Genomic DNA, 12,830 nt, shown 5'->3' on the forward strand with positions numbered 1-12,830 from the left:
GCGACTCGAAAGTGTCCGTAGGTGTGAGTGTGTGAGTGAATGTGTGTGTGTCTGTGTTGCCCTGTGAAGGACTGGCGTCCCCTCCAGGGTGTATTCCCGCCTTGCACCCGATGATTCCAGGTAGGCTCTGGACCACCCGCGACCCTAAAATTGGATAAGCGGTTACAGATAATGGATGAATGGATGGATGGATTACACAGTGCTGAACCCAGAGTAGCAATGATAGAGGCTCTGTTCTCCGTATTACAAGTCAGTGGAGCAGCACAATTATTCTGAAGCTGTAATTGTAAAGTAAAAATATTACCTTGTGTTCCTCTAATTTCACGATAGACACTGAGCATGTTGAATTTAGGCTCATGAGCACCTGCTCCAAGGAGCCCCATTTCATGCTTTTTTATGGAAACATACTACATACTTACTCTGTGTGCACCTGAATGACCACAATGCGCGCATCTTAAAGTAGCTGAAGTCATTAATTAAGATGGGTCTACTTAAATAGACTGTTCCTTTTTCAAGATATGTTGTATGTATGTTGTATGATATGATTATATATTTTATCTGCAACATGACATTAACTGGCAGTGCTTTCTTCATTCATCCTGACACAGCGTAAAAAGACTATGCAGCTCATTGGTCTCTTCTGACCTTCAGTCAAGACACACACACACACATGCACGCACAGACACATGCACACACGCCCACATGCACAGCTTAGTGACTATGTCTGTAGATGCTGACACTTAGGCTAAGGGCTTTTAACAGGCAAAGCTTCAGAACACTCTATTGTAATTCTTTTTCAGATCCCTAATCTAAAATTGGACCATTAGACATGGCACAATTAGACAAAGTTTGCTTCTATCAGATTATATTAGATGCAAGACACATGTTTGAAAATGTTTGCTAAATTTCCAGATTGTTTTGTGGAGACATAATTTTATACATAATATTAATACAACAAGCAAAGGGACACCATGAAGCAACTGCAACTTATAGATTAAATGGTCAATATAAGTGTAGACACTTACACAAAGTTTCTTCAGAAATCAAATGTATCAAAAGATTAGGTGATTAAGATCATTTCCAGTAGATATAGGAAAATTGCTGTAAGGATTTAATATTAGCAAGGACAGTTACAGATGTACAGTGTATAGTTCTGGATTAAGAGCTTGACTCCAGATATTGAATGGGGCTCCATCACCCCATAACACACAGTTCAACTGTTACAAAGCTTAGCGCTTGGGGATTAATTCTCTTTACATTTGCTGTATACAATTTCAATCCTATAAATTGAATCCTGTAAAATTCAGTGAAAGCTTCCTCACAGGTCACTAGCTCTCCAGTCTCAGCCCTGGCTCTGTAAATGGGAAACAAACAAAGTGGCTCTGACCAAGAAACACAACACTATTCCAGCTAATCAATTCCTGGGGGTATTTGTTCTTGTGCACAGAATGAGGGGAAAGGGGACGGGCAAGGGGTGGAGCTTCTGAAGAAGCACTGAAGGAAGAAGTGTGTTTGTTTTGCAGTTCAGTTCAAATATCAACATTTGTTCTCCAAACTCATGTATAGAGAAGTGCTGGACGATATGAGCGCAAACCAATATCATGATTAATTGTACATTTTACCATGATTACGATTAATGAACAATTATTTTGTTGTTGTATTTTTGACCCTCAGAGTTCAGTTACGAGGCTTGTACTGTAAATATGCTCCAGTGTTAAAGCTAGGATATTTTTTCTAATGTGGCTGGGAGCTTGTTTCTCTCTTATTTTTTTAGTTTTTTGTTTATATTTGGTGTGTGATTGTGCTCTGGTCGCTGAAATGTTTTTTCTCAGCGTTTACTTTTGATTTCGTTTTGTTCAGTGTCATCTTAATTATAGCGAAAACACAGCACACATAGAGCAGCTAGCAAAAGAAGTGATCTGTGTCTTATTCTTTGTTTGATTTAACTCTCTATGTTTTCCGCATTTGTGATTTTACAGAGTATTTTACCACATTATCTCTGTTTGAATGTCATAATATTAGCTCCTTATATCCTGATACTCTCTGTGGTTTTCCCCTTTGTTTGTGAATCCTGTAATATATCTGGCCTAAAAAACTACACACTCACATGGTGTGATGATATGTTGTCAGTTTTGTATTGTTCCTGTGGGGTAGTTGTATATATGGGGAGTCTGACCAAACTCACAGCAGCCCATCCTAAGTGTATTACAGTGAAAATTAGCTTAGTGGCAGTGTCAGGAAAGAAGAAGCAGTAGCGTGGTCTTACTTGAATGCCTGATTAAGAAAATAATAATAAAATTGGTTAAAAACACAGTTGATGGCCATTAAAGTAGACATATTATTAAAAATCACTTTTCCAGTGCATGTGCACATTCATCTGGGGATCTGGAGTGCCTACCAACCCACAAACTGTGAAAAAAGACCACCTAATGAAGAGTTTACCTAGGTCTGTAAACAAGAGATGAAACGAGTCATTCTGTTTTTATGCTGCTCCTTACATGGAGTGCAGGCACATAAGAATTATACTGCACCCCATCTGACCATCTTCAAACACAGCAACTGCACTTAGGCAGGTTTAAACTATGTAAAACAGACACACTCAGAGAGACATGAGAAAACAGAGCCAAAACAAGAACGAATACATGAGAAAATGGTAAAAGGAGTGGAGAAGAAAGAGAACAATCCAAAATGAGCATAAATGCTGGGAGAAGGAAGACAACCAAGTTAAATATAGAGCTTCTCTATGCCTCACTTGACACAGCTGCTTCCCATTGTGTGTGAGCTCGGCGTGAGCTGTGTGTAGCTCATTGTCATTTAAAGGAACAGGCACTGAAAACCTGTAAGTCATTCTTAATAGGTCATTCATAAGTCATTCTTAATAGGGTTGTTTAGACAGGGAAAGATGTTGTATCGTTTGATCCCTGTGATATTTTCACTAAAACATGTCAAAGATTTTTCATTGAGGCCCCAGGGAAGTGTGCTTACTTGTGGAAAAGGTGTGTGTAGTCTTTAAACTACACCAGATTTTCACTCGATGCACAAAATATAAGTAGGGGAGGACTTGAGATACACCACGCATGAGCGCAGACCTCTGTAGCATGAGGTAATGTGCATTAGTCTTTAATTTAAAGCTGAAGTCCAAGGCCAGGGAAATTGCCTGTGTAGCAAGAATGGCAGAGTATAGCAGTTTACCTAATGACATCTTAAAGTCCCTTAACAACCCTGAGGAGTCAGTACAGTGCACTTGCTTAGCAATGGAAAATGAGCGGTGTGTGTGTGATGAGAAAAAAGACTCACCATGAATAATAAGACTAATATATTAGGAACTACATAAAGCATAGACAGTGTTCCTTGCATAATTTGATGGATTTGATGAATATTAAGAAGGTGTTGGGGAATAACAGGATAGTGCTTTATTGCTGACGATGCTATACTTACTGCATGAGCATGAGTGTGTGTTTATTTGATTAGTCGCTGTGTAGCTGTGCGTGTATATACAAAGAGTTGCTCTGAGAAAAGTAATTGTACATGTTCATGTATTGATGTATAAACCCGATATCCAGAAAAGCTAGGGCACGTCCTAAAAATGCAATATTGCTAGAAACTGTAATTTGCTAAGTCTCCTGAACGTTGTATATATATATATACACGCTGCTGAAGGTGTGTGACCATCGAACACAGGTGGTGTCATGAACACAGCCACATTATTATTATTGGTATTTGGAGAGACATACTGTATGCTGCTGTGAAAATAAATTCTTTTCCCAGGAACTCTTCTATTGCAGCAAATTGTGCTAGGCTCCATTCTGGATGAGTAAAAACAGCGTGGCTTTGTAGACAAATAATGTTAAGCAGGTATACAACAAGAATGGGCAAAAATTGCACTTGCTAAACTTCAACAATTAATATCTTCAATTGCCAAATGATTAAAAAGTATAATTAGTAAAAAAGGTGATGTGACCCAGGGGGAAACAGAGTTTTTTGAGTGTGTTGAAGGCATCAGTTTGTAAATGTGTTTATAATTAACTAATACAAAACAACAAAAATATTTTTGTCATATTATATTTTAAATAAAGGTTCCAGTAAATCAATTAAACTAATTAATTTCTGTTTTTTTAAGTTTGTTAGAACATGTCCCAAATTTTCTTATAATGGGAATTGTATTTTATGCATATGACACATTTCATACATTACTAGTTTTATTGTATCTTTATTACAGGTGCTAATAGTGCCATTTGTGTTGACTCATGTATTGCATAGATTACTGTGTAATTCTTCTTCAGAACCATCTGAGAAAATGATATATCTAGACATATTTAAGAATTTTTTGTTCAAAATGACACTACCATTAGAATAAATACAAATGAATACAGTCATGGTTTTGAATGCCATGTAATGTTGTGAGTGTAACTTCACCATGTCCAATTTTTTTCAAGCAAGGCCAGTATTTATAGTTAGAATGCAGTCCTGGCATAACCAGTGATCAACCTCACAATCTACTGATGACAGAGCTAATGCTTAAAACGTTAATTCACTCATTCATTAATATATATTATTAATGTACAGTATACCAATGTGTAAAATAACTAGAGGTGCATGAATAATGATACTGGGATCAGGTATTTGTCCAATACCGTGTTCATTTACTCATATTTGTAATCACAAATGAGGCTCTGATACCAACATCAAATACCTTGTACCTAGTGCACATTGCTACGCTAATGAGCAGACAACTCAAAATGTTGCCAATCTGAAATTATTTCACAATGAGTGCTGGCAACCCAAGCAAAGCAGACTGCAGGGAGAACCAGAGAGCAGTGAGTGTGCTGCTTTGACTGTCCTCGAATAAGGTGTATTTTTCCTCCCTATTTTCCTCCAGGGAAATGTTTTCCCGTTTGCGAGATCACTGTTTGTTGCCTGACATGGTTTATCCTCAAACTAAATTTTTTTTCCGCTCCCAATTATGAATTGGACCCAACGCCATAGGTCAGGGTGCTCCTCTTAAATAAAAACTGCCAATAAATAAACACTCCCAAGTGCAGAACTTCCCAGCCACTATCGTATAACGGAAACTGTTATGGACATTATGCAAATGCATATCAAGACCTTGTTGACTGTCATATTACTTATATATATATATATATATATATATATATATATATACGGGCGGCACGGTGGCGCAGCAGGTAGTGTCGCACTCACACAGCTCCAGGGACCTGGAGGTTGTGGGTTCGATTCCAACTCCGGGTGACTGTCTGTGAGGAGTTGGTGTGTTCTCCCCGTGTCCGCGTGGGTTTCCTCCGGGTGCTCCGGTTTCCTCTCACAGTCCAAAAACACACGTTGCAGGTGGATTGGCGACTCGAAAGTGTCCGTAGGTGTGAGTGTGTGAGTGAATGTGTGTGTGTCTGTATTGCCCTGTGAAGGACTGGCGTCCCCTCCAGGTTGTATTCCCGCCTTGCGCCCGATGATTCCAGGTAGGCTCTGGACCCCCCGCGACCCTAAATTGGATAAGCGGTTACAGATAATGGATGGATGGATATATATATATATATATATATATATATATATATATATACAAAAACACACATTTTTAATTAAACAAAAATATTTGAATTAATAACTACACTATTACACAATGCTCCTGAACGCTTAATTCTGAGTATCGGTATCGGTAAGTACAAAACTACACATACTTGTACTCGTACTTGGTTGGAAAATTTTTTTTTTACAATTATTTATGCATCCCTTCAAATAACTGGTTATTCCAGCATGGTATTTTATCATCAAGTCAAGCATTTAGTAATAGCAAAGTGCTGCTAAACCAATGGCAAATAACCTTCTGTTGTTAATGATTACATGCGCAAGATACTTATTACATCTCACACTTAACTACAAACAAAGATATTCTTGATGAAGCATGTGCTTGGATTTTTATCGATGTAAGCTTACCATTCTTTATTGCTGACACTGCTTTTCTTTCTGAGTTCTGCATGAAGTTTCTCATTCTCTTGAATCACCTCTTCTGAGCATGCTCTCAACCTCTTAACTTCTTCCTGTGAGAACAAGAAAATGACAGATATCTACACTACACTATTCCACTGCTTTTCAATTAATAAACTTCACTATATATTCAGGTCTTTTTGTCAGGTGTGATGCACTGCACCTGAGATATATTAAATCATTCACAGATTTAAGCACGGTAACTTTGTTATTATATATTTCATTTCTCCACATTGGTGGCAAGACATTAAAAAGAAGCAATTATTTCACTTTGTATGTACACCTGAGCATTAAAGTTTGCAGTAATTAGGCTTGTTCCATCTTTTTCAATAATGCACACAAATAGCTCCGTGTTGTAGAAAGCTTTGGGCATAAGTGTTTGGGCATATGTCATTTAACAATCTACATGGCAGCCTACAGAGTAATAATTCACTGTAACTTACACTATTCAAATTTTTTCAAATATATGTACACATAACACCCAAACTGTAAATATACTGTATTATATGACTCATAGCAATTATTTCACAAAACTGTGCAGTTTTCCTCTTTGCTTTGTGTAAAGTCACATGGTTGAAATTGTTTTCCCCTGTCTTTATTTTATTATACATCCTTAAATGTAATTCAACAGGAAAAATTGGAGTTTACAACTCACAGTACAGTGCTAGAAAGTATATTTGCCACTGGTGGTAAAGCAAAGGTGGTATGCACACACACACACACACACACACACACACACACACACACAAAATGACATATAGTGATGAGTTGTTCAAACTCAAATGTAAGCCCTAGGATGTGGTGTGCAGCTTTTTTATATAAACACTCACTATTGATTGCAGGTAATTCACACACTCACCTCGCAGGACTTGAGGAGCTTGTCTCTCTCCATCAGCTGGTCCTCATAAGCCAGTAAGAGTGGCGATAAATATTTCATATCCAGCTGCAGGCAATCAAGAGGACAACAAAAAGCACCTTAGGGAAAGAACAAAAAGCAGCAAAAATCCATGGCAAAGCTCTATGCACTACACAAAAGCTGCCCTACAGAAAACTGCTTTAGCTATTAGTCTTCGTTAGTTGTGAGCACTAAACGTGTCGAACATTAATGCCATTATCATGTGCAAATGCTTTGAACTCAAAGGGAATTAATCTTTTATCAATCATTTACAGCACAGTTTCGAACAGAAATAGAGAGGGAAAGATAGGTGTGTGAACGTAATTAAGAGCCAAAGGTTCAAACATTAAAGCTTGCCTAAAGAAGATATATTCACCAGTGTGGGCAGGAAAAAGGCCAAAAAAGAAGTTGAGACTGAATCAGTAAGAAATATTTGTGATCAATTTATAATGTACCTGCTAGAGCCAGACCACCATACACAATATGAACAAAGGTTGTGGACTTTACAATGCATGGTGCCAGGAGACACAGGGTGTACTGTCACGCATGATTGTCACCTTCCCCGCTACCTCACTGTTCACATTGCATTTAATGTACACGGCCCAAGCAAGCTTATGTCAACACGCTGTAGCAATATTTTTTAAATAAAGATGCTACTGCACAACAAAATGTGATTCACAACAAAATGTGATTCATGATTGTACTTTGTGGCTTATATGGAGTCATTTTTTTTGGGCCAGCTCAATCGCAAATTCTATCAATTATGCAGCACAGTGATTTTCCTTTAATTGCATTGCACATAAAAGAAGATGAGAAGAGGCAAAGAGTTGTAAATTTGATCAGCAAACACTTCCAGCGAACACTGCACCTCAGCAGTAGACCAGAGTGATTCCTGTGCTACTATGTTTGGTTACAGTGAGTACTACATCATTGACATCACGTTTAAGTTCCATGCTCAGGCACAATGAGTGATCATACTACAGAGGAGGGCTGGGCATTCATTCATCCATTCATTCATTTTCTGTAACCGCTTATCCAGTTCAGGGTCACGGCAGGAACACTTCCTGGAGGAGGTGCCAGTCCATCGCAGGGCAACGCACACTCATACTTAAGGACACTGTTGAGTAGTCAATCCACCTACCAATGTGTGTTTTTGGACTGGATTTTGTGGATGGAAAGTGCTCAGACACAGTATGGAGTGTTTAGTGTGAATACAACCATCCTAACAGTTTTCCATGCCTGGTATACATTCAGTGGGAGGCACCCAAGCATCCCAATCATGGAGAGTGAACCCATCAACCCACCAGTGAAAACTAATTTGTCGCCATGCTCTTGTTCTTTTTGGACATGACCCAAAGTTAATGACCACAGGTGAGTTGTAGATATAAATAAACTGGTAAACTGACAGCTTTGCTTAGGTCCCTCTTCACCAATAAGATCCAGTTTAATGACTGCATTACAGCGGCCACCATACTTAAATCTCATATTCTCTCTTCCCACCAACTGATCTAGATGCTGAGATACTTGAACTTGGACACTTGGGGCAGATTCTCTTCGTCTACCTAGAGGGAGTGTGCCCTATTGTTCAGATAATGATGGCCTAACTTGGTGAAATTTAAAACAAGTGTGTTAAAAATCATAAATAGTAGAATGTGGAGGAGTCTCACTCACCAGCCACGGTGGAGCTGGTCCTTTCATTGGTAGACCACTGTGCCGAGAACACTGGGGAATGAAAGATGTGAGAAAGTTAATTCTACAGGAAATGTAACAAATATCTGATAAAATGAATCCTTATTCCCTAACCCTAACCCTAACACTGTAAAGGTACATTAAAAGATATACAAATGTTTGTCAGATATGTATTTATCAAGCTAAATACACACGTGACTGTTTGGAGATAAACTCACAGGCCGTGTCTTCGCTCCTAAATTCCTGACTTGAGGCAACAATCAGCGCTAACTCCGGGAGCAGTTCACATAAGCTTCCTACAGCTCTGGATTTCACACTAGCATAATTTCAGTTGTAAAAGCCCACTACTCACTGGGTGATAACAGCAGGCTTATACGATTACTGCAGGTCACACAGCATGTGATGCTGCAACTGAAAGCTTGGAGAAATTCTATCCTAGACTTTACTTGTTTAAAAACAGAATGTGAGAAAATGCTTATATTCTGAAGAAGAAGAAAATAAAAAGTAAAGTATAAAAAAGTATAAGAAAAAAAGATAAAGATAAGATAAATGTGAAGAAGCTTTCCCCATTCAGTCATTAAAGTGAAACATGTGCTAGTCTTATTGTCTCTATAATCAATACTCAATCAAAAACTCCAGTATAAATATTCAATAACTGCACTTCTCTGCACATCTATACCCTGTAACTGTGAAGACAGAAGCCCACTAGTTTCCATTCAGCATGTATCGCAGACTGCTGGCCATAAACCAAAACTGAAAGGTCTTGAGTTCAATACCAGCTGATAACATCTTTCTACAGCCACTGTGCCCTTGGGCAACGCATTTAATTCCAAGTTGCTCCAAGGGGAGCATCTTTGCAATCGGGTAATGTAAACAGTGTCAGGCAAACGTCCCAGTAAAAAAGGAGTTAGAGCCAAAATCACATATATACAGCAGACCATTTAGTTGTAATTGTCATTCACACTCAAACTAGCAAAAGAAAATTCCCATTGAGTCTTCATTATATTCCTCAAAGAATTTATAAGTAATCTCTTGTTCACTAACCTCTTTTGTCTGTGACCATTCTATCAGTTTCCACAACATGGAACACATTTACACCAGGTGCCAGACCATTAGAAAAAGCAATGGTAATGGTAGATGGTAATGCTGTATAATGTAATGTAAGAAATTGTTCTTTTGCTTGTTTGTTTGTTGTGTAACTCATTGCTGTGACAGTTAGCATATTCTAGCTTTCAACATGTTCTGTTCTTTTTAAATAGACAAATGCCATTGTTTTTGCCTATTAATCCAATCAAACCTTAAAAGACAACAGATGATGCTGGAGAACTACTGCTCTTAATGCAAAACAAACCCCCCACTTCCTGTTTGTGTTCATTCAGAAGCTCTGCATCTTAAGAAACTGACATTGGCTTGTATGTGATTAAACTTCAACTTGTCTGTAATTTTTCATTCACTGTCTGAATTACCACAGAAACTCATCTGTAACTCAAGCTGTTAGTAGAATATTCAGTCTGTGTTTACTTTCATGCCGTTAGCAGTCTCCCAAATTTGGAGTCAGTTCTTCTTTAAGTAATGTAAGTGTAACAGGAAAATTCCATTACCCACCAATTGAGCAGAAAACAGAGCAACAACCTCATCACGTTTCATGCTTTTCAACTTTCAGGGGTCTCTCCACCATACAAATGGTATTTCTCAGTGACAATGTAGGGACAGAGCTTCTGAGACAGTTTGGACCGAGACAATTATTTTGTTTCCCTTTCCTAGCCAGGACTGTGTACAAACACCGGACCTATTTCCAGGGCACATACCAACCTGAGAGCTAGCAAATGTGAGGAAATATTCACTGAATTAAAAAATGTATTGGAGTAAAATAGCAAACACTGCTCTTAACTGTGATGTGCAGGAGAGCAGAAACATACCCAATAGCATATAATGCTCATTAACCATTAGAAACCATACGAGCCACTTCACTGCACGAATACAACTTGTGGGCAATGATGAAAACAAATGTTTCAGTGGCTCATTAGAATCATACACATTGAAAATTTTTTAAGGGCTCACTTGCGCTTGTTTCATACATTGACATACTTGCTTTTGAAAAAATTCTCCACATTGAATTCATAAATAAGAAGGTCGCAAAAAACTCCCATAAGGGTAAAGCTGTAACATGCAATTGGAATAGGGCTTTTGATTTTTTGTATTGGTCCCACCATGGTTTATTTGCTGTTGGTGCTGAATCAAAATTGATGCATTATGACATTTGCAGTACAGAGTGCACCACACAGTCGGGATGTTCAAATGCCAACTGAGCCACGTGCTGCCAAGCTCACACTGCAAAAAATTCTCCATGCAGGGAGCCCCAGAAAAGCATACTTGTCCTTGCTCTCTAAGGTGGTAGAATCTCCTTCTCCTTTATCAATGAATACATTGCTAGCAGAATTGGGTCTGTTAGCTAGCCATTCTAGGCATTTAGTGTTCTCCTCCAAGCAAGTTCAGCTGTGGTGCTGTGCTAGAAGTGGTTTGAAAACAAGAGGTGTCTGGCTTTAAATATTTTAGAGGAATCAGTGGAATGGTGCAATTGCAGGGAATTGGAAATGACCAAATATTGGGAGAATATTGGGTAAAAATAAATATAAATTAAAAACAAAAATCTGATTAATTAGTCTGATCTAATGGAAGCAGAAGAGCTGAAATGACAGGCATCTGTGATTTTCATACATAAAAATGTTAAGAATGTGCTTTAAGCGGGTGGTGCCATCAGCCAAGATTCTACTTCAGCATCCAGCTGAATAGAAAAATCATCAAAATGCATTAGAGTGCAGAGTGCATTAAAAAGAGAATAAAATAGAAGAAAGAGAACGGATGAGGGAAGAGCATGAAAAACTGTTTCTGTGTATGAAGTGTCTCTGATTATGCATAATGTGAGGTACTGGTGGGTGGCATATGGAACAGAATTGGGCCAGACTTGGATAATCAGTTTCCAGCTGATAGCAGCACATCCTGAACAAGTCTGACTTCAAACAAGTGGAAATATATTGAATGTTGGCAAATCGTATGATCTCTCTTAAGGAGATATGTTAAATATTACAAGAAATATTTTCATTTAGTGATTTGTTTTAATATGAACCCTTATAAAGTAAACAATATCTATCCAGCTGACAGGTAATCTTGCTTATACTGAGCAAATAATTATTTATTTATTTCGTATTGATGATTGTTCCATGTATTATTAAAAGGCTCTACAGATGCAGGCTTAAACATGGATGGGAGCTTGTAGATGGAGAAGTGTGAAGTTTACTTGGGGCTCAGAAATGCAGACTGCAAGCATAGAGAGAGGGATATTTTTACAGGCCCCTTTAGTACCAATTGCCACTGCAAATTTCAGAACAAGCCCAGTTACTGAGGTTGATACATGGCCCACACGCAAAAATGCACACAGACACAAAGTTAATTTACATTTATTCTTGACAGTGTATCAGATGAGTATCAGAGATACACTTTTCCTTCCACTGACAAAGGTTTAAACTACAGCACTACTAAAATGTCAGTTTGCCCAAACTGGAGAGTGCTGATGACAGTTTTATGATATCAGTACTGATAATTACAGACTTTCGGTGGCAGCATCAGGAGGATTAAACCCTATTATCTCTTGACAAAAGACTAAAACGTTAAACAGCTGTGCAACTAGGGAGTATAAGGCACCCTCTCTTAACTTAGCTCTATAACTACAATATAGACTGGCCTGATATATTCATTCATTCATTTATTCATTTATTGTCTGTAACCTCTTATCTACTTCATGGTTACAGTGGGTCCAGAGCGTACGAAGATTCATTGAGCACAAGGCAGGATTACACCCAGAACAGGCCGGCAGTCCATCCTCACACAAGCCCAGGGGCCTCATTTATGAAATTCTGGAGTGAAAGTGTGCATGCGCACAAACATCAGATTTATAGAACTGTGCGTACACACACCCGAACACTGTTTTCTCTTTATAAATCATAATATTCTTCAACACATTCTACAACACAAGGACTGGCGCCCACTACAGTGTGTGTTCCTGCATTGCGCTCAGTCATTCTATGTAGGCTCCGGACCCACCGCAACCCTGGATAAGCGGTTACAGACAATGACTACATGAGTGAATAAATATTTAAATATGGGCTTTCCCGTTCATTTTTGCATGTGATTTTGTCTAAGTGGTTACACCTGTTTAGGCTTGTAATTATACCCAACTACTACCAGA

At 38.4% G+C, this 12,830-nt stretch overlaps 1 protein-coding gene across 1 annotated transcript in view; it reads right to left on the bottom strand.

The window, feature by feature from the left end:
- Positions 1–12,830, bottom strand: part of LOC136677399 (centrosomal protein of 89 kDa-like) — a 135,274-nt gene that overhangs the window by 88,885 nt on the left and 33,559 nt on the right. Inside the window, exons 11-13 of the mRNA XM_066654919.1 lie at positions 8,567–8,617; positions 6,860–6,943; positions 5,950–6,053 (exon numbers count right to left, since the gene is read on the bottom strand). Coding sequence (XP_066511016.1) covers positions 5,950–6,053; positions 6,860–6,943; positions 8,567–8,617 — 239 coding nt within the window. The remainder of the gene's footprint in view (positions 1–5,949; positions 6,054–6,859; positions 6,944–8,566; positions 8,618–12,830) is intronic.

This window comes from Hoplias malabaricus, chromosome X2 (assembly GCF_029633855.1).
Source record: "Hoplias malabaricus isolate fHopMal1 chromosome X2, fHopMal1.hap1, whole genome shotgun sequence".
Lineage (NCBI taxonomy): Eukaryota > Metazoa > Chordata > Actinopteri > Characiformes > Erythrinidae > Hoplias > Hoplias malabaricus.